Source organism: Meleagris gallopavo, chromosome 9, assembly GCF_905368555.1.
Source record: "Meleagris gallopavo chromosome 9, MGAL_WU_HG_1.1, whole genome shotgun sequence".
NCBI classification, from domain to species: Eukaryota; Metazoa; Chordata; class Aves; order Galliformes; family Phasianidae; genus Meleagris; species Meleagris gallopavo.
The window spans coordinates 2,797,710-2,820,005 of NC_139412.1; the positions used below are offsets into that span (position 1 = coordinate 2,797,710).

Below are 22,296 nucleotides of genomic sequence, written 5' to 3' on the forward strand. Positions count from 1 at the left end.
CAGCAACACGCTATGGGACCTGTGACAAGCACAGGGCTGGAGCCTGGCTGGGAAAATCCTTGATCACCCGGCTGGTCGCAGGGGTCACAGACCTCCCAGCTCCTTTAACACGTGGCTGCTGCAGCTCTGCACGTCCTGCACTATGGCTCTGCAGCCCAGAATGGGTGGGTGAAGCTGCAAGGGTTGATGATCGCTGTACAGCTTCATTTGTGGGAAGAAGATAAAAAAAGAAGAAAAAAAAAAAAAAAGCATGAAAACAAATTACTTCGCCTTTTTATTCAATGGGAAATTTTGGATTTCACTTCCCCTTGGGGCCTTTTTAAACACTGTGAGGCTCCTACTCACCACAGGATATATCCTCTGCGTTATTTCCCATGAAATAACTTTTGTCTAAGGTCATAAAATCATTCAGGTTGGAAAAGACCTCTCAGATCCCCAAATCCAGCTAACCTCACCATGCCCATCACCACATCCCCTCAGTGCCACATCCTCACTGCTCTGAAGCACCTCCAGGGATGGTGACCCCACCACCCCCCCGGCCAATACATCACCACTCTGATCAGAACCTGATCAGACGACAGCTGCTCTCAGACAGAAACACCACAGAAGAAAAAAAAAATTGCCCCAAGTGACTTTAGGTAAAAGCAGTACTGGTGGGATGGAGCTGATCCACCCTTTGAGAGGTCAGCCCACATCCTGTCAGTTCAGCTGAAAATCACAGCTCTGAATGAGGCATTGCTGGTAGCAATTGCTCAGCAATTGCCAGCAATGGTGGGAATGGGTTGGTGGTTGGACCAGAGGATCGTGGTGGGGTTTTCCAACCTTTGATTCTACGACTGCTCCCAGCAAGGAGCAGATTCGCCTGGTTGTTTTCCCCCAGCATGGACTGGGATGTTCTGCTTGTTGGTCAGGGAAACCAGGAAGAGTAAGTTAAATTTCACAGGTACAGCTGGGCTTGTGGATGTTCTTATATAGGCTGCTTCCACACACTAGATAACCTCAAAGGCAGAGGAGCAGTAACTGTCTCCTCTCACCCTGCTGACTGTGGCCAGATGTGGCCCTAGGAATAGAGGGACAGAAGGATTGCCAGATAACACAGCAACCATTTCTAGCACTGCCAAAAGAAGAAGTTTGCATGGCAGGACCTGAGGGAAATGCTGCCCACAGATCTACAAAAGCACAATGGCCGCAGCTTGGTCCACACAAGTCTCTGTACAATCCGTTTCAATAGCAGCTGTGCCAAGTTGGCCCTTTGGAGGAGCTCACAGAGCAGTGCTGGCACCAACCAGCGCCTTTCAGCCTGGGCTAGGAAGGTAAAGTGATGCAACATCTTGCACACAAATCAACAACATTCCATTTACCATGCATAAAGGGACACTACGTAGCCAGAGCCAAAATGTGAGGTCATGTGAGCAGCCCAGGGTGAAGAATTGAGGAGCTACTGAAGAGCTATAAAGGATTTGTGAGTGCAGTTCTCATGGATGTGTTGCTGCAAAATGCTCCCAGCCAAAGAAATGCCTCCATTTCCACTGGGCTGAGCAACCAGGGCTCAGCACCAAGCTGCCACCTCCTCCAAGGTTTGCTATAACTGAAAGCTGAGTGTGTCCCCATGCCCACATTTGCCTGAATAAGAGCCCTGTCCCTGGAATGGGTGCAGGCTGAGGTCCTAAAGCACACAGTGACAGGTGCCCACACCTGAAGTCCCTTATGCACTATGGAAGGATGCAGGGATGCTGCCCATCAGCTGCACAACTTTGCACTTTACCTTCATTTAAGCTGATTCATAGGCTGCATTAAAGATTAAACCCACACACAAAATAGAGGGGAAGGCATTGTTCTTATTTTTAAAAATGCAGTTCTACGGCATTTCTCATGCTCAGGCAGCTAAAAAGCAACAGCTGCTTGCCAAAAATGAGATCAAAGCTGGGACAGCTGAATAGCAGATCAGTCAGTAGGAGGCATGAGCATCTGGCCCAGTTTCACCTCACAGGTGGGGCTCGACCAGCTCAAACACTGCTTAGATGAAAAGTGCCCATAAAAATGTCAGCTACCACTTCAGCTATAGCCTGATACCTTAAGGCTACTGACTGAGAAAAGCAGAAGTTCCTGTGGGAGTGATGGGCTGAGACCAAAATCGTAATGCTGTTTCCTACTTGCTCCCTTTCTGACTTTCACAGGTTCTATGCCCTGTAACTGAAGTTGCCCTACACTACCAAGAGATGACTGCGTACATAGGTCACTCTGAAAGTAATGCTTTCTATTTATTTCCAGGGAAATTGCAACAGCCACAAAGAACACAATGGCATTATTTGACAGAATACATTCTCAGCTAGAAAACACCCTTTTTCAACACAGTCATCACCACAAGCTGTGCATTTTCACCAGCAATGAACAAGAGCTGCACGCCATGCTTGTAAAAACCTGCACCGACCGAGGTGACCCACATTGCACAATGTTTCACCACTCACCATCTCACTGTGCTACATCCACTGGTTGGTCTCCAGAAACATTCAGCATCGATGAATGCCAGTGGGTGCCATTTTTTTCTGCACTGGGGGTCTTCAATGGCATACTTTTATTCCCTGTGCATTTCCATGCACCATTTGGTCAGACCACACCTCTGCTACCATCTGTCACACAGTGACACATAAATGTCATGGACTGTTGGTGGGTAGGTTCAGTCCCTACTGCCATCCCACCAACATCCACCTCTGACATTGTGCATCAATATAATAAAATAGGAGGCATTACTTTTGGAGCAGCCCCTCGATGTTTGAGTCATTCTTCAGTGACTCTATAACAACGTGTAACAGGAGAAGAAAAAATACTTCAACAGACATTAAGAAATGTATTAACAAACCTTTCATCAATCCGCTAATCAACTGCCGCTCAAAGGTGGCCATCAGTCCGTAGGAAGAAAAAAAGTTTTCTATCTTAATCATAGAATGGCCTGGGTTGCAAAGGAGCACAATGCTCATCCAGTTCCAACCCACTGCTGTGTGCAGGTCACCAGCAGCCCAGGCTGCCCAGAGCCACATCCAGCCTGGCCTTGAATGCCTGCAGGGATGGGGCATCCACAGCCTCCTTGGGCAACCTGTTCCAGTGCCTCACCACCCTGTGTGAAAAACTTCCTCCTAATATCCAACCTAAACCTCCCGTCTCAGTTTAAAACCATTCCCCCTTGTCCTGTCACCATCCACCCTTAATGAAAGCATCTCAGCTGTTTGCTTGCTTCTGTAAGGACTTACCCCCAGCCGTGGGTACAGCCGCCTGCACTCCTCTGGACGTGAGTTATGCTCTCCTAATATCCTCTCCCAGTGACTGAGCAGTGAGTTTACAATCTCTCCTAATCCAATTATGAGCATTAATCTCAAAGCCCTGATTTCTCTTGAAGCATCTCCCAGAGTTGCACCGCCTGCCCCGGGGCTACGCTGCCAATGCTTTCTTAATAAGTCACAGTTCCCAGTAAGTCCTTCAAGCTGGGCACTGGCTCTGCCTGAATTGCTTTATGATAGAGTTAATTATGAATTTTAATAGGCTTTGAAGAAGTGCTGTTGGGAACAGGCTGCCTGACCTCTGCTTCTACTCACATGTTCCCTTGCCTCATCACCTGCCACTAGAGAACAAACCTGCTTTTCCTTTGGGGTGCAGGAGCCTAGGAATGGTGGTCAACACATTTCATATTGGAAAGCTTTATAAAGGTACAGAGCAGGAATAGGAAAGGGGTTGAAATGGCTGCATCTTCACTAATGCAGACAGACAGACAGACAACTGCTGGTTCAGCCCTGTGCCCACCCTGCCTTGTGTAAAGGGGAGGCCTGGGGATGCTGGGGACATGCAGCATTGCACTTTGCTTGTCCCAAGGGAAGGAAACACGCAACAGCTCACAAAGGAAATTGCCTTGGCTTGTCCTCCATCCCACAGCATCTGTCTCTTGTTGGCTCCCTAGTTTATGCCCTATCAAGCATAGAAATAAAAAAGAAAAAAAGAAGAAAAAAAAAAAAAGCTTTCCCATATTTTTAGGTTTTCATCATTGTGAACATCTGGGACTGAAAACATTCATCTGAGGTCAGAACATCATCATCACAGTGGATGGCTGAACAGAACACTGAGCTAGCTGCTATCCAGACAAAAAAAGGCAAATAAATTCACTTCTCACATCTTACCAGTGCAATTTCAAATGCCTACCTTTGAAGTTGGTTTCCCATTCTTATTTTTAAAAACATCTGTCCTTTATCAGTGCTTTTTGTGGATGCTTTTCATGGGACCCCCTTACATGAACTGTACCCTCAAAGCTGTAAGCTTTGCTAAACAGTGTAACGTGGGGCAATGCCTTTGGACTCTGTTCCACTGAAATCTCTGCACATGGGACAAACTAACCAGCAACAGAGACACATTTTCACATCAATCCATGTTGGAGATCACAGAATCATAGAATGACCTGGGTTGAAAAAGACCACAATGCTCATCCAGTTCCAACCCCCTGCTGTGTGCAGGGTCACCAACCAGCAGCCCAGGCTGCCCAGAGCCACATCCAGCCTGGCCTTGAATGCCTGCAGGGATGGATGCCCATCCACAACCTGTTCCAGTGCCTCACCACCTTCTGAGATATCAGAGCATGCTCAGCTGGTGGGAAACATGCCACCCAGTGGAGATGTGGCACTGAGGGATATGGTGATGGGGACGGTGGGGATGAGTTGGGATTGGACTTGGTGATCTTGGAGCTCTTTTCCAACCTCACTGATTCTATCAGCTGCATGTTGGACCCACCTGCACTGCCTGGTTTTCACGTGTGTGAGCTTGCAACAAGTAATAACTTCAGCACTGTCAAGTAAATCTGGAAAGAATCGAGTGCTTGGCCTTAAATACACGGCTCGCCATTTTAACTGAGGTATCAAACAGAACTATCAAATTCACAATGAAAGAACTTCAAAGAAAATGTTAATACAAGTTAATCAAAAGAGCACCTGTCAACCCGACCCTGCACATTGAAAGCCATTTCTAAATCACTGGCAAAAGTTAAAGATCTGCTGAGGGAGTTTTGAAATACACATCAAAGGCCCAGTGATGCCATGTGTGCTACTTCAGTGCCTGATAGGCAAGCAGAAAGCATGGAACCAAATGGAAAGAAAAGAATGCAAAGTAAGAAATACAGCTCGATTTCTGGGGCCGGGGAGCAGGCAGGAATCCAAGTATAGTAGTTCTAACTACTGAAGGTTGCAAAAGAAGAGATTTAGAGGACAGGAAGCGGTTTGATGATCGCCCTGCCATTGCACCAGAAACAATGCAACCATCAGCTAACTGATATTCCCAGGAAATACAAGTTTATGTTTTTGGGCCAACATCACAAGATTATCAGTGCTGGCTGAAGAATCTCAGTTTCATCCTTGTATAAATATCTCACTGGACCAAGAACACGACCTCCCCATTTCAGCATGTAGCGAACTCATCAGTCACTGATTATAGGAGCAGAATAGCTTTAAATATAATTTGTAATTGAGTTCAATACCACTTACCCCTTTCTAAATGATGTTGCTGAAAGTTCTGGAGATTCCTCTTTATTCTACTTGGATTTATTTGGAACTGGAGAACAAATGGAGCTTGGGAGGGTTTCTCTCAACAGATATTCTTCAGCTCGTGCTCTTGGGAGGCAATGCCGCGTCGCACAGTGTTTGCTGTTGGCTTTGCAAGAGAACAAGAGATTCTGGAGATCAACAGCAAAAGGGCAAAGAGAACAATGCCTCCTCCGCTTATGAATTCATACCTATATGGAATGTCTATTTCTTATTAACATAAATTAATATTTATTACAAGAGATGAGGAGGTCTTGCTCAAATAAAACTGCGAAAGGTTTCTAAATAAACAGACTGTATCACGAGCTGCTCTCCAGCTAGATAATTAGAATACTATTAGTACGAGATTTCCTTTATTAATGAGGACTAATTAAAAGCCAATTACATTTTTTTTTGCAAATTGGCTTCATGCGCAACACTGAACGTCATTTGGATAACATTCTTGGAATGGCTTCTAACAGCCATCAGAGTAATAGCTGTAGCCACCAATTAATGCTTTGAAGGCAGCACCAGAACACTCCTGTGAATTCGAGGAGGAGGAGCGGATTTCTTTTCTTACAGCTCTGCAACTGAAGAACCACAGAGCAGCAGTGCTGACCTGGAGCACTGCAGTTCTGTATCTGCAGTTCTGTATCTATATTCCATCTTAGGCAGGAAAGTTACAGGGCTGCAGCCACAGCCAAGAGCCCGAACCACAGCAAAACAGCAGGCAATGACAGTGAGGTGTGCAATGGATGTGCAAGCAGGACACTAAGGAAGGGCTATAAGAAATTAATCTCAAGTGTAAAAAAAAAAAAAAATTATACCAAAAAACCACAATGAATCCCCCATTTCTCTCAGTACGTCTCATGGAAATTATTTGCTGGCACTTCTCTTGTTGAAGAGTGACTTTTCTCATGCAGGTGACCAAGGACTGATGTGGCCGTTCCCCTTGCAGAGCCAGAACGCTTGTTTGTAAGAGGAGAGCTTTCTTCAGAACTGGAAACTGAACAACAGGCTCAGAACGAAACCTAACAAACCCATCAGCTCTAATTAAAAGGAAAACAGTATTCAAAATCCAACCGCCTAGATGTATTCATCAAGGGATGTTGCTCACTTTTAGCAATGCTGCTTTTCACTTTCTGCTTTAAAGAGAACCACCAGAGAAGAGCTGGGTGGTGCAGGTGCAGAAAAGACACTGGCACAGGTTGTCCAATAAGGCTGTGAATATCCCCTCCATGGAAGCACTCAAGGCCAGGTTGGATGGATGGGGCTGTGAGCAACCTGGGCTAGAGGGAGGTGTCCCTGCTATAGCTGTGGGGTTGGAGCTACACGATCCTAAAGGTCCCTTCCGACCCAAACCATTCTGTGATTAGCATCACAGAGTAACAGCTCTCTCAAAAACCTTCTACCACTCACCAGACATAAAAAAACCCTCAAAGTTGTGTGCAAAGAAAGAAATTCAGGGAGAAAAAAAATCAATTTTGTCATATAGTGTATTTTAACTACAATGGTGTAACCGAACTTAACAACAGCTACTGGCAAAACCAGCAGATCTGCTTCCCTCGTGCTGGATCTGGCACCTAATGACTGCAAAGGAGACAAAGGGTGATTTGTGCTATTGCTCCACCCAGCCCAGAGTGGGGGGTGGAAGCGGATCACCTCCATCAGCAGGAGTCGCCACGCTGAATTAAGATGTAAACATCTTAATTGACATATTCTCACCCATTTCATTGTTGATTAACCAGAAGACCTAAGATACATCCTGTGTATTTCCATGGAATGGGACTTACCGTTTCTTCTGTTTGATATGCACTCGGGCAGGTTATCAACTCTCAAAACAACAACAGACACGTTGGAAAGAGCAGACAAACTGTCATTATGTACCACCAGCACAGAAAGACTGAAGTGAAACCAAGGGAATAACTTGCTTACACGAAGGTTATGAAACAGTTTGTATTTTATACACAGAGTATATGTACACTGGTTTTGGAAATGTGGGTTTTATCCATGCAAATTTAATACAAAAAAAAAACTATTTACAAAAATAATAATAACAGTAGGAACATTTCTTCAAAAGAAACATATACATGTTGGAAGCTCCAGCGGCAATGGAAGTCCTGAAAAAACACTGAATACACTATTGTACAGGTAGACAATCTTCAGAAGTGTGGAAAATGCACTTTACAAGAACAGGAAATGCAAAATTAATCCAAACGCGCTATCAAATAGATGGTAAGTATATACACAATTTAAGCATCTGTTTTTAAATGATCACTCTCCAACTGTGCCTCAGAACTGCTTCCGTCCCATCCTGCACACGTTTACATATTGATCATTTGGTTACATTGCGTTTTCTGAGTTTTATAATCACAAATTACAAAATAAAGTAACTGAATACCGAGTGGTAACCGAAAGCAAATCACGTTTTTCCTCGTTCTACACATCACACCATAGTAAAAAGTATTCACATGATTCCCAACGTAACCCACCAACGTTTCTGCAGTGCCTCCATGTGCTCCTCTCGAGCACTGAGAGCTGCGTTACCTGCTGGTGCAAGAGACATCAATCCTTGCAACAAGGAAATCAACCCCACGGTTGCAGCAATGCTTACTGGAACACTTGAGTTCAGTAACCAGAGCCAAGTTAACACGTTTCAAACGAAGAGCACAATCTTCAGAAAAGGTTTCAATCCTGATGAGTGGGAGATCTCGTGCCAGGAATGGCACAACCAAGATATGTAGCAATTTGGGAAATATTTCATCGATTCCTTCATATGTTTAAAACAAAAAATAAATGAAAAAGCATCGTCGTGGCCACGTCCAAATATTGGCTGTTTCATAATCTGCCCTCAGATAATTACAACAGGGAGTGAAAAAGTCAAGTTTTCCTTATTTCACACAATTTTGAAATAAGCAAGGAAGTCCTCGTTAGTGCCAAGAATTCATTTTCAATGTCTGACTTTGTGGTGTCACTTACAAAACTATAAACTATTTAGGGAAACTCTGCTCTCACTGAAGGCAATGGAAAGTACCCCAAACAATTTAATTTGCAGTCAGCCCAAACCATTCTTCTCCTCCAATGTCTGCTAAGGGAATAAACAAATCCTGGAAAGGCTTTTGGGAGTTGGTCTGCTCGAATATCAGTATTCTAAGATGTGTGCAGATGAGAAAAATATTTTTAAAAATCCTTCTTAGAAAGTTTAGTTGGCTATAAAACATCTGAACTACAAATGACCGATGATATCATGTTTACATCAAGCCTTATTCCTTCCAGAGAAATTGTGTTGCTTGTGGCAATCCCCTTTGCTTTCTATCTCAGAGAAAAGCCAAAAGCACAAATGGAGCAACTCCAGTGTGTAACCACGGCTGCAGGATGCACACTGTCAGAACTGCACTGCGTGAAATACTTGCAGGCAAATAAAGCAAAGCCACAGTTTATTGCATAAATAATACAGGAGGCAGAACTGCTCCTGTAGGGATGAGATTAATCCGGCACCAAGTTAATCGCTTTCCCTCTACTTTAACAATCGAGATCAGCAGAATTTTATTATTATTATCTTAATTCAAAAGGGTAAACAGGAAATATTTCATTGGCTGTGTGTGTGTTGCGGAGGAGTGGGGTTTTCAAGCTCGCTTTTCCAAGGAAAGGTCAGTGTGTAAATAAGATGCACCTCTTGAAAAAAAACACAGTCTGTTAATCTGATCTGGGGAGGAAAACAAGCTTCATTTACCAACACAGTCATCTCCTGTCTGCAGAAAGTGCCAAGAAGTCCTCCAAAAACCTCACGCTCGCATTGTGTCCAGTTGAAATCCACTTTCCTGAGATTAAAAATATATATACGTTGGTTTGAGTTATTGCTCAATAAAGTCTTGCTTACTGCTTGACTGAGATTTGGTACATTACTACCGCACTTGACCTCTGCAGTGGCATAGAGACCTCTTTGGAGACAGACTGCCTGTATTACACACAAAAGCTACTTTACTTCCTTAAATAAATACTTAAATTGCACAAGTACATAATGTCAACCCTTCCTCCTTCTCTTCAATACGGAGAAAGAAATTTGGTTTTAGTGAAAATAAATGGAGACATTTTGTGTTTAAATTTGTTTTGTTTTTGTTAATTTGTTAATTTGTTTAATTTGGTTTTAAATTTGGCCAGCCTTATGTTAAGCTGAGAAGACCACTGCTGAGCAATAAAGTATTTGTAATAAGAAAGTTCAGCAAAGTGAGATGAATCATAGAGTGGTCTGGGTTGCAAAGGAGCACAATGCTCATCCAGTTCCAACCCCCTGCTGTGTGCAGGTCGCCAACCAGCAGCCCAGGCTGCCCAGAGCCACATCCAGCCTGGCTTTGAATGCCTCCAGGGATGGGGTATCCACAGCCTCCTGTTCCAGTGCCTCACCACCCTTTGGGTGAAAAACTTCCTCCTAATATCCAACCTAAACCTCCCCTGTCTCAGTTTAAAACCATTCCCCCTTGTCCTATCACTATCCAATTTTATTGAGGTGACAGACCTTCCAACAGTACGAAAGCTGTGCTTAAGAATATTTTTTCTACCATCTTAATAGCGTATGGCACATTAGAATATTTGCATTAGGTAGATAAATCAGTAATAATACTAACCAGAGATCACTGCATTAGCCAAGAAGTTGACACTGCAGCTTTGCTCATGTCACACAGCTCACAGTTTTGCCTAAAAAGATAAAATCTACTGATACCAAGGGCAAAGTTTGCACTGACTTCACTGAAGCCAGGACTTCACCCAGACACTCCAACAATTCATGTCAGACATTTATAGTTCCAAATGTATTATTCCATATTTTGCAGTAATTTAAATTTTTGGTTGTATTTTGAAAGGCCTTCAGATAAATGTGTATAGACAGGTTTCTGGACAGCCAGCAACCCCAGGCTGGCAGCATTATAAACTAGATGTGAAGCATTTCTAAAATACAGCGTCTGAAGTCCTCATCCTTTACAGCTATTATTTCAATTCAATGTTGTAAGACCACAATAACTGGAACATTATTGCTTAAAGCATCCGTGTGCTGCATCCAGTAACAGAGAAAACAGGAAAAAAATACAGGCAGGCAGAAGCCCTGCCAGCTGATTCACTCCAGCTTACAGAGCATATCACATTATTGCCAACACTATACAAAGTTACTGCAATAACAAAAGCACTCTAGTTAACTCTTAAATTCATTAGGAAAGCTTAACAAAGCTTCATTTTCACTTTGTATATCATTTTCTGTAGCACTGCTCCACAGTATTATTTGGAAAAGTGGCCACAGGAAAATGAGCAAAGATTCATTCAGGTATAGCAGACCTTTACTCAGGTTGCTCCTAAGGACACTGGAAAGCCTTAATTTTTTTGCAGTGCTAGAGAGGAAATCCTCTAAGCATCAGGAGTAATTTTCCCCATAAGCACTGAGAAGTCCATAATAATGTCCAAAGACATGCAAAGCAGGGCTGTCCCCACTCATGGGGAAGGATTCTGGAGTGGTTACAAAGGGTTATTTCTGTAGTTTTCAATTTCAGAGGTACAATTCAAGATGAGGACATGAATTTCATACCCAGTTATCACGTTACTAGGAAATAACATGCTAATCTCATAAAACTGATAAGTATCTGGTACGTTACATCAAGGGGATTCTCAACATTTACACTGTGAGATGGTAAACTGCTAAGTTTAGTTGTATTTGGATAAAAAGTGTTTAAAGCAAGAAAAAATATCTAAGTGACAATTAAGCAGTAGTGTGGATTGGGTTAAGCCAAATAATTTGAAGTGACCATTCACAGCCAGCAATTCAACAGCCAACAAACTGAAACAGAACTGTTACAGCCATCAGATACTACACAGCAAGGAACTGAAAGACAATGAGTTACTCCTGTTGGATGGTTGTGTTCTTCAACTGCAGCACACAGCAACAAGAAATCTGCTTAATGAAACGCATTACCTTCTCTTCTTAGTCTTAGCATGTCCTCAGATCACAGAATTACAGGTACTGCCTTTTGTAAGAAATAGATTTAAGTTGTTAAAATGAGTATTACGTGAACGATACAAAAACCAGGTTGAGTTACAGCATCTACAGCATTTCAAAAGGTCAAAGCAATACAGATTACACATGTATTCTGTTTGAGAAAGATTTCAGATTTGGACTTTGGAAATGCAGTTTTACATCAGCTTTTCAACGAGTTGTGAAACCTGAAAGGACAGAACCAAATCCTGTTACACACATGGCAAACACATCCCTCAGTCAAAATTAATTCAGCCTAAAATGGAATATCTGTGACAGAGGTGTTTTTTTTTTTCCTTTTTCTTTTAAATATGAACTACCTATCCAACAAACTAATTCAACCTGCTACTAAGATCACCAAATTATTTGCAGCCTTTTTGGAAATGAATTCAGCTGTGTATTCTGTGCACGGTTTCAGAATACTCTCAAAATACTGAGAATCTGCGCAGAATACATAAAGAAGATCAAAACAAACAATGCAGCACAGTGGGAATTCTACTTTTTCAGAAGTCCAATGTCTCAGCACAGTGACATCTGTACAAACTGATCTGTGTGTTATGCAAATCACAATAAATCCCGTGAACGTGACAAGGATAAACACCGATATTCCTCAACTAAATGATGGGTAATGGCAAATTGTAGAAATGTAATGTGAACTCAGGAGCAGTATTACATAAAGTCCTGGGATTCACAGTATAAACCTGAGATTTTGGCAGTTTTATCAAAATGTCCTCAATTACTCTGTATGCATCACGAGTCCTCACATCGTACTCACCACGTGTATTTGTTTGTCCCAAGCAAAGAAAAGTAGACAGCTTTGTTTATCCAACAATACATTAAAACAAACAAAAAGTGATTAGGTATTATCAAATTAAATATCATAAATAAAGTGTATTTACAGTCTTTTCTAATTATTAGATAACGACATAATCAACTGTGCAACAAACTTAAAACACCCAACATCAAAAAATGTGAAGCATTAGTTAAATCTCCACGTATTGATTTTACAAAAAACTATTAAAATATTTAAAAATTCCCATTTTATCTATTTTCAACAAAGAAATCTCAAAAAAATGTTTAAGACTAGTAAGAGTTATCAGTTACACAGGCACTTCACATGTAAACAATCTACAGTACAACTGAAAAAAATATTTGGCACCAACCTAGAAGACTGGAAAAAAAACTCAGAGTGTCCTTTTTCCCATTGTTTTGCATCACCACACACTCAGACTAAATACTGGCAATGTTGGAAGTGCGTAAGTTACAATCAGGAGTGCAAAAATAAAAAGAAAGAACACTAATGTTAAGGTTTCTAAGAGAGTGGAAGTGGATTACAGCTATCAGCCACTGCGTTTTTACCATCATATCATCGCCACGTTTTTGTTTTCCTTTAAATCAGATAGTTGACCTTAATAATTCAAGCAAGGAGGATCAGGTTTTGTACTTCTAAATTAATTCAAAAACCGTTTCCAATGTAGAAAAAGAAATCCAGCACTTAACTGTAACATTGTGAGATGCTAAATGGTCATTTTGAACTTAAAGTTTTAACTTTTAAATGGAAAGAGAATCTGATGCAAAATCTTTGTGCACCCAACTACAAAAGGAAACAAATCGTTATGGTATTTTAACATCAGCTGACTCCAAGGTTTTCATTATAATTCCAAAGTAAGGCTCTCTACAGCATCTGGACAGACATTAGTTTTTGATGGCTTGGATCTTCCTATGTAGGAATCCTATGTAGGAAGGTAAACTGCTCCAGAGCTTCCAAGAAGTAGCATTACATGGCAGAAAGCTGAGATACTTTCAACGTGGGCAATTCAAGCAGAGCTTGAACTGTGAGGCCAACCTTCACCAGACCCCTTTCCTCCAGTATGTGATGAGGCAAGCAAAGTCTCTCCTGTAAAATAAAGTAGAATAGGTATTAAGCTTCGTTCACTTTTTCCCAGCTAGGTAACAAAAGCATTCTCCCTGAAGTTGCACATATATTAGATATCTGTATAGAAAACATTTTGATGTGGAAAATTATCAGTTTTCCCCTTGGGACCTCCTGGAGGCACTAACAGATTGGGTCCTCAGTACTATTCCTGCCATTGGGTACCAACTGGAAACACAGCATCCTCAATTTAATGCCACAGGCCAGAAATAGAACTCTTCCCTTCATTTCTTTCAGCTCCTTGGACAGTGTTATAATCACTACTGCTCCCCAGTTGCTTGCCTGCTGTAGGCTCTATTTACTGACATATCTTTGGTGTGATAATGTTAGTCATGAAGGCAATTGCCATACCTGTGGAACACCCAATTTTTTACAAGCATCCAGAAAGTTCTCAACATTTCTTCGGCACTTTGCCATACTGAGTTTAGGCTGTAAAGAGAGGGTGACAGATTTTCATCAGGTAATTGTGAAGTACTGTTTACATCTGATGCAAATTCTGCAATAGCTGCTAAAACACAAACCAGCACACAAATTATACAGATTCAATACATAAAAATAGCTCTTCAACAAAACTTCTGAGGCTTATTTAATAATTCTTGAAAAAGATTGAATACGGTAGATATTATACGTGACTTTTTTGCAATCAACTTCAAAAATTTGTTTTCAATTACGATGCAAAAAAAAAAAAAAGTGAGCTAAATGTGCAAAAAAGTGAGCTAAATGACTTACCACTGCTGGCGATGGTACGTGAATGCTGGCAACAGAGCGTGGCCTTATGTGATTGGCTAGATGGCAAAGAACTACTCCATCCATCAGTGCTGCCCCAATGTCATCCGGCAAGATTACTTTTAACCTTGATTCAAGATTCTGTTCAAAAGCCCATAAGTGGGTTGTTATCAACATTAGCTAATTACTCGTTTTAAATTCAAGGTATTTTAAAGCAGACACTTTTAAAAGGGCATTTTAATATTAGAATTAATATTAAATTCAATTCATACTTCACTGAGCACAATTATTCTTTTCTCCACACCAAGATCACATTCCCTTTGCTTGTTCCTTTTTTTCCTTTCAGTGACACAGCCACATACACTGACACAGACATTCAGCCAGCAACTACCACAACAGCTCTCAAAACCATATGCTGAATCCCACTGCTCATAACAAGAAAGCACAGAATTTAAAGGCAGAAATGTTAGGCTGAATACCTCCACAGCTGTTACTGTGCAGAATTTGTGGGCTGAAATCACATACAAGTTTACTAGAAGGAGGAGTAAAAGACTACCAAGGTTTCAACTGTGGTACAAAACAAACTAAATGCACTGCACCTACATAGTAAGTAAGTACATACATTGCGAAGTTGTCTTATTTGTTCCCTTTCTTCTCTTAAATGCTCCATTTTCCTCCTCATTGTAAATCCAGGATCCATTGCTCCATAGTCCTGGCGAGCTGCACGGCTGAAAGCTATTGAACATGACTGAAGTTAGCCTTCAGAATTCAGATTTTAAGAACAGTAATAAAATCTACCAGGATAATAAAATCTAAAGGGAAAAACATGCTACAGAACGTGACAGAAAAGAGACACATCAGTATCCTGAAGTAACAGATGCTGTCCATGGGACTTAGTTCTCAAATAAAACATAAATCATCTTATTTAACTGCAAGTGTATTACTTCAAAATATGGACAAAGAACTGACTTCAGTATTCAAATACTTAAGATGTATGTTTCTATTTGTACTTCTGCAAGCTTATCTTGCAAGCTAGCTTTGAAAATATTTTTATGGAGGCTAAAGAAAGGAACAAGAATCTTATCCAAGAGTTCAGAGCTTGTCTCTTAAATACTTTTGACTGCAATTCACTTCATTCATCATGTTCAGAAAGCCTAATGACAACTATATTTTATAGAATACTGGCAAAGGAGAACTAACAAGCCTCCTAACTTCTATGAAATCCCACCTTCCTACAGCCTAGGACACAGATAATTCCAGATGTGCACAGTCAATCATGGCCCTATATATGTAACAAGCCAATCTTGGGCACAGAGTTTCAAGAGCTGCTTACAAATGATAAATGATTTGAGGAGGACCCTAAAGGTGCCACTTGTATGAACTCAGCCAGACACACACTGCTATTGAGGACTCACAGGTTAACATTTAAGCAGTCAAATTTCACTACCATGAAGACAGAAAATGTCAAGTTATCTTTTCTTTAAAATAAATAAATAAATAAATAAAAAATTGTTCTCTCCAAACGATGTATATTAACTGGAAATGAGACTGCAGAGTGGCTTTGCCAAATTATGTCTTACATAATTTGCTGACACAGTATATTCTCATGGACCTTAAAAAAAAAAATAGTATTGTAATAGCAAAGTGTTTGTGGATATTCTGAAACCCTGGATTTCAGAAAAGCGAAAGCCTTTAGAGAATCTAGTCTGATGCAACAGGGGGCAGAGTTTTGGAAGAGTCAGAGCACAATAAGGCACCAAGATATGCAATTCCTGGCAAAGCTCTGCTCCATGCATCCTTTCACAGGACAATTACAAAAAACTACTTCTCTTGAAACCCAGTTGCCTCATCACGTCTCAAGAACAACTGCACGCTGTTTCCCTGTTCTTTCACCATGACTAAACATGCAAAAAATAAATCAGTGAAGCTGAAGTGACTGTGCAGCTCTGGGAACTTTCAGTTACTTGACAGCTGCTTTGGCAAACCATGTCTTTTCCAGAACTATGCTTTTGGTAAGTACACTGAGTGAAAAGCTGTGCTGTGTCCTCCCTTTGCATTCATTCCAATTCATACATCTGGTGTCCTTATTTCCTGCTCCTGCCTGGGGAATGAAAACCTGTTCCATCATGGTAGCTTACCTGACCTTGGTTTGAGACCAAACGGACCATGAGTGTTACTATCAGTCCTCTCATAATCCTGTCAAAAAGAGAGAAAGTCTGTTTTCTTCTGTTCATTACAATAATTAACTTCTGTTCCCATCAAAATAGTGTTTAAATTATTCTTATCTAAAAAAGAACAAAATTAGCCCTTCTGCTTCTGTAAAACACTTCTTAGAAATGGACACTATAAAGAAAACAGAATAGAAGTGAACTCATCTTACCAAGGCAGAAAAATCAGCACCAGGTAAACTAAAATATAGTCTAAGATTAATAGCTATTCTCAATCACCTCAAACAACTGCAAACCATTCTGTTAACTGAATTCTAATGCAGATGCAAGCTAACGCAGATATCTTTGCAACTGATTTTTGTAAGAAATGTTTATTTTCAATTACGAAGATATATTGTGACATGAGAAAAACTAAGAGCACTCAGGAATCTGGTATGTGCATACAAGAGAAATTCTTAGTTCAGTGCATTTCACTGTGCCTAGGAGATGTTCTACTCATTCCACTCAGGCCTCATATCAGCACTAGCTGGAAACACTTATCTTTGCTATGGTATGTTTACAGCTTAGGAGATTAGTGCAAGTGCAGTGAGACTACACAGATGCTACTTATAAAACAACACAACCGATGAATGAAGCTGCAAGGCTACATCATACAGATGACAGAAAATCCTAAGAATGAAACCACTTGAGCAGTGTCAGTACCTCTGGGTTCCATGGAAAGTACTGAAAACTGAACCCACAGGTTTTACTTGAAGCTCTTTGAACAGCTAATACATAAGGGAAAACTACTTAATACACCAAATCTTCATTAGCTGCTTTCATTTGGAGAATAAAGGAGACAAAGTAATGCAGCTTTCTACAGATCAATTAATTAACAAAAATAACCTAGGGAAGACCAGGCAGTTGCAAAGGTAAAAAAACAAAAACATGTTATGTCTCCGGTTTCTACTTCTGACCCTTCATTACAAAGAAATATCCCTAATTCCAGTTCCAAAGTAAGCTAGCAGCTTTATGTCTGCATGGTAAACCTGGGGACACGAGTAATGTGCACACAAAAAAAATGTTGAGTGAAAAACAAAGCCACAAAGTTGTACCTCGGACGACACAGGAGACTGTGGGGACACATTAGTATTATCACTGTCTTGCTAAAAGGAAACCAAAGAGATGAAATTATAAAATGAAAACTATGATTTAACAAGAAAACATGAAATAATGAAATACAAAATACACAAGACATACATTTGTCAAGTATGGCACAAATTGGTAGAAACTGAATTTAAAGACATATAACGTAGGAAACAATACTTAAGAAAACTCATGTAGAGCATTACTTTAATGATACCTTTTCCACACTACACAATTTTGGGTTTTCTTTGGCTGTTTTTTTTCCAAATAGGAGTATATTTATTTCACTTTATTCCTGCTTTGGCGTCAGGAAAGCAAAGTTGGTTTGCACCAACTCTAGCCATTGTTACACTGTTCCATGAACATGGCTCACTGGTGGTTATAAAACTATTTTCTTATTCATTTCACACAATTTCCATTTCTTACCTCATCGTTTTCATTTCCACTTGAACTCTTTCTGGAAGATTTATACTGCAAAACACACAGAATTATCAACATTAAAGGAAAAACCACGCTTCCATTTTAAACTACACGAGTTGATATCATTCAGAAGTTACTACTTTTGAAGCTGCTGAGAAAAAGAACACGTTACAGAATCAAAGGAAAAAGAAAAAAGACAAAAGGAACACTCAATTCCTAGGCTACCCAAGAACTTCTGTATGATGGTGAGAGAACAAACCCATTTCAGAAATACTTTTATAATGTGAATTTTGACTGCATATAACATCTGATTCAAGAAGGCAGACCTCAGTAACTGACAGCCTTCAGTGTCAGATACAAAAATACACTGTAGAAGCAATTTTAAGATGGATTTTACAACTGCAAAGCCTGATCACATACTTTTACCTATTGAAGGCCACTGCTCTTTCACAGGTCTGTGAAATTTTGCACAATGCTCCTGTCCCCACCTCCTGATTATCTGAGAAGTGCAATGAAAACGAAGGAGGGATTGAAGCAAGAAAGTTACAAAAGTCCTATTTAGGATGGAAAAGAAATGTATTTCATTGCCTGTAGAGGAAACATACAAATAAACAGGAAAATACAGGTAGAATTGAAGAGTTCAGTCTTCCACAAAACTCAGTGCTCAAAGTGCATTGGGCTGCACTATCTGCTTTTATGGTATAATACAAAACACGACAGATTAAGAGTCTGACTTTGGAAATGGAAGAATCCAGTCCCAGGATCTCTCCTCAGAGATCTAATTTTGAAGGCTGCCTATAAGTTACAGTTAGAAAAACTTAAAGATGACAAAACTGACTTGAAATTATGTTCTAAACATTCACAAATAAGCAACTTCAGATAGTTCTGTTAGGTGAAGTTCTATGTCTAACTGAAACACTTAAGATGTCAGTCTTCCTCCCAGAAGAAGCCTTTTCAAGACTTACTGAATGACTTCTTTTGTTCTTAAAAAGGAACCTATGTATGCAGTGCATGTAGTCCTGAGGTCACATACAGATGTGTTACACACATCTATGTCTGGATATTTTGCTTCTTCAGGTTATTCCCTGTGTATCTGAAGGGAAATATCCCCTGTGTGTTTGTAAGGAAATACATTACTTTGGGAGTTTATATGCCAAAGCTTAATTTTCAGTGTCCTGTAGACATCCACAGCTGACTTCTTTTTTATGCAGGCCTTCAGCCAGTTCTGCATTCAGGTTTTTTCCCCATACTTAACCGTATCACAGCTAGCACATAGTAATTCCTTTCCCTTGTGGGTATGCTAACCAGAATTTCTGCTTAGATGGAGCTACAATCCAACTATAAACTATCCCAGCAAAAATGCATTTGGGTTCATAAAATTGTCTTAGGTGGTAAAAGTTCTTGTAACAATAATATTCAGCACAATAAAGATCTAAAATATTGGCCAGGCTTCAAAGACATGCTACAGGAAAAGGAGTTCTGATTCTCGTAGGCATCCTTAGCTGCACTGAACAACTACAGCAATAAAACTATATAGATTATATAATAAAGATGCTCTATAAATACTTCTGGATGCTGAGCCAAGTAAATTATTCGTGGTTTAATAACACCCGTTGCAGTAGCTTGGCATGACATCTCTTAAGATACTCATTAATGTTTGGCACTACAGACATTTTTCAATGCACTTTTTTTGCCAAGAAAATATGGACACTATGAACTGTACTTTGATTTGGCTCTCAGAACAGCTGTGAAGCTCACAATGTTTAGTTGATTCCCCCCACACTTGTCATGGATGAAAGGGTTCACTTCCTTTACTTGTTGCCTTGTTTCTGCAAACGAAACTGATGAGAATGAAGTGAGACCGTACTTTTTGTTGCTGATCCAACGCCACATATGATTAACCCTAATCAGTAAATTAAGCTTGTTGAGACATACTAACAGCTGCATGAAATGTAATTTCAGGTATCTGCTTCCACCACAGAGCTCAGAACTATTAGTATTTAAATACACTTTTTGAAGTGATAATAAATAACCAGTGCAAACCTTCTGGACAAATGCTTATTAAACATGGTTAGATTAATGAGTTAAATGGCAGGATTCTGTTTGAGAATTTTCTCCTCCTTCCCCTCAAAGACTGCAGTGTGAAGTTAATTAACGGATACAAACGTTGGAAGGGGGTCACTGGAATTCAAGTTAGGATAAAACTCTCTAAATTCCCAAGGGCAAGAAAATTAATAGCTTCTTTAATCACAAGGAAGTATCTGGGTTATACAGCATACTCTATTTTTTCCCCCCATAACTTAATTTCTTTAAAATTCCCTATCGTTTTATAAAGATCTTTGATGGTAGAGATCCAAGAAACCGATTTCATAACTTACCAATTAGATCCTAACTCAACCTAGCACTGGTCAGAACTATCCTATTCCTCTCCTCTGTGTAAAAGCACATTTTATCTGAGTGCTGTTACCTCTCAGCAGTTCTACAACAAGCAGACACTGACATCTAGTGACAGTGAGACTCACTGCAGCAGCAAAATCAATACAGAACCAAAATGCACATACATCCTTTGTAACCACGCTGCAAGAAAAGACAAAGCACGTTTCAAAAGACTGAAAATGAAATCCTTCAAACTGGAGCCAAATGGATTGGATGGGGCTCTGAGCAATCCATCTATAGCAGGGTGCTTTGAAATAGATGATCCTAAAGATCCTTTGCAAACTTGTACAGCTTGCAAAGCAAAGGAGGAAAAGTCCAAGCACTTCAAGATAAAAGAAAAAAAAATACAGAGTAATTACCAACACCATGTATTACCTTGAAATACTCTTTTCTAATTTGTTTACTTCTCCTCCTTTCTTCATTCTGCCAAATTATTGGCTGTGTTTCTGGCCAGCGCTGATCGTCCACTGAATCCTTCTGGTTTTCCAGTGGCTAGGAAAGTTTACAAATACTTTTACAAAAATGATAAAAGACACCTTGCATGCATTACCACAAATTATTATGAACTGTAGCTGGCTTCCCACAACGTAGCTTTAAGGCATGGAAGTGTCGAAGGCAATTCTAGTAGAAATCAACTGTCCACTTAAAAAAGAAATCACTTCAGATGCTAAAATACACTTCATACAAGAAAAAGGAACTACAAAATCATTCTTGAGAACAACATACTTTTCTGCACTAGCTTAGTGTTCACAGGTATGTTAGGAAGCCATCTAATGCTACCATATATAACTTCAAAGGGTCACTCAGAACTGTGGTTAGCCAGCAGCACATCTCATTTCTCAGTACGAACATTCACTGCACAGGATGAGGATGAATATAATAAGAATCTGCGTACTGTTCTCACCTAAAAAGGTGCAAACACCAAATAGCTGTATAAAAGTCTCAGAATGTTGCATAATAGAATACTTTGGTAGAGGCAGTTAATGGAAATTCATTCTTAAAGTAAGAATAAATAAGTCTGCTTACTCTGTGGAAAGCAATGGACAAACTGAAGGGACCAATTCATAAAGAGGCTAAGACAGAATATCCACATTTTCAAAGATTCATTTATATTAAAACATTGGGCCATTTAGCAATTGTATTAACTGATGGATTAAGACCCAAAATAATTAAGTACCCTTTATAGTTTCACTGCAATTTTGTGTCATGCAAGACAGGAGGAGGTACATGGAGTGGAAGACATACATAATTCAGATTATTTATAAGTACTTTTCTTTTTTTTTTTTTAAACTGATTTGCCATAACCTTATTGTTTATGCAAATAAATTCAAAAAACAATTAAACTTTATCTCACCAGTCTCAAAATTGTACAGCCATTACCATACCCCCTAAAAAGCCTTGCATTACACAACTTGACTCAAACTATCTGAAAGTTGATGAAAAGTTCTCCATTTTCCACAATTACATGTATACTATGTATGCAAGCAACCAAATTAACACATTTTCAGCAAGAAACAAACAAACAATGAAGCAAATAAACCTTTTGGATTTGGGTATTTACCTGCCAGCTGTATGGAGACACTGGAGAGTTCACTTCATCTGTTGAGACACTAAAAATCAAAAGGAGAGGCATTATGGAATTTCATTATTTTTGTGTGTTTAAAGAACAAGAAGTTACTACGTTCCATTATTTTGTTTTTCAAAGCAACCATCCAACATTTCTTCAATACTGGCAAAACATTTGTACTCAAGCATCTGGAAGACTCACAGCCTTCATTTCACTGTTAGGTTTACACTAACAATGGAAAGGAAAATGAAGATTGGACAATGAAATGGCAGAATCTCAAAAGGATACTCCAGGCCAAGGATGGTGCCTGAGCTTATCAGAGTAACATAGGACAGTTTAGATCCAGTGCAACT

General features: G+C 40.0%; 1 protein-coding gene across 5 annotated transcripts in view; it reads right to left on the reverse strand.

Annotated features, from left to right (window-relative positions):
• Positions 1-7,494: 7,494 nt before the first annotated feature.
• LRCH2 (leucine rich repeats and calponin homology domain containing 2) overlaps positions 7,495-22,296 on the reverse strand; it is a 42,950-nt gene continuing 28,148 nt past the window's right edge. For all 5 annotated transcript variants that reach the window (XM_085230359.1, XM_085230355.1, XM_085230358.1 and 2 more), the window contains 9 exons: positions 21,938-21,986; positions 20,752-20,868; positions 17,947-17,991; positions 17,490-17,540; positions 16,366-16,423; positions 14,850-14,962; positions 14,231-14,368; positions 13,853-13,930; positions 7,495-13,465 (listed from right to left, as the gene is read on the reverse strand). In XM_085230359.1, the coding sequence (XP_085086485.1) occupies positions 13,346-13,465; positions 13,853-13,930; positions 14,231-14,368; positions 14,850-14,962; positions 16,366-16,423; positions 17,490-17,540; positions 17,947-17,991; positions 20,752-20,868; positions 21,938-21,986 (769 nt within the window). In that variant the 3' untranslated portion in view covers positions 7,495-13,345. The remainder of the gene's footprint in view (positions 13,466-13,852; positions 13,931-14,230; positions 14,369-14,849; positions 14,963-16,365; positions 16,424-17,489; positions 17,541-17,946; positions 17,992-20,751; positions 20,869-21,937; positions 21,987-22,296) is intronic.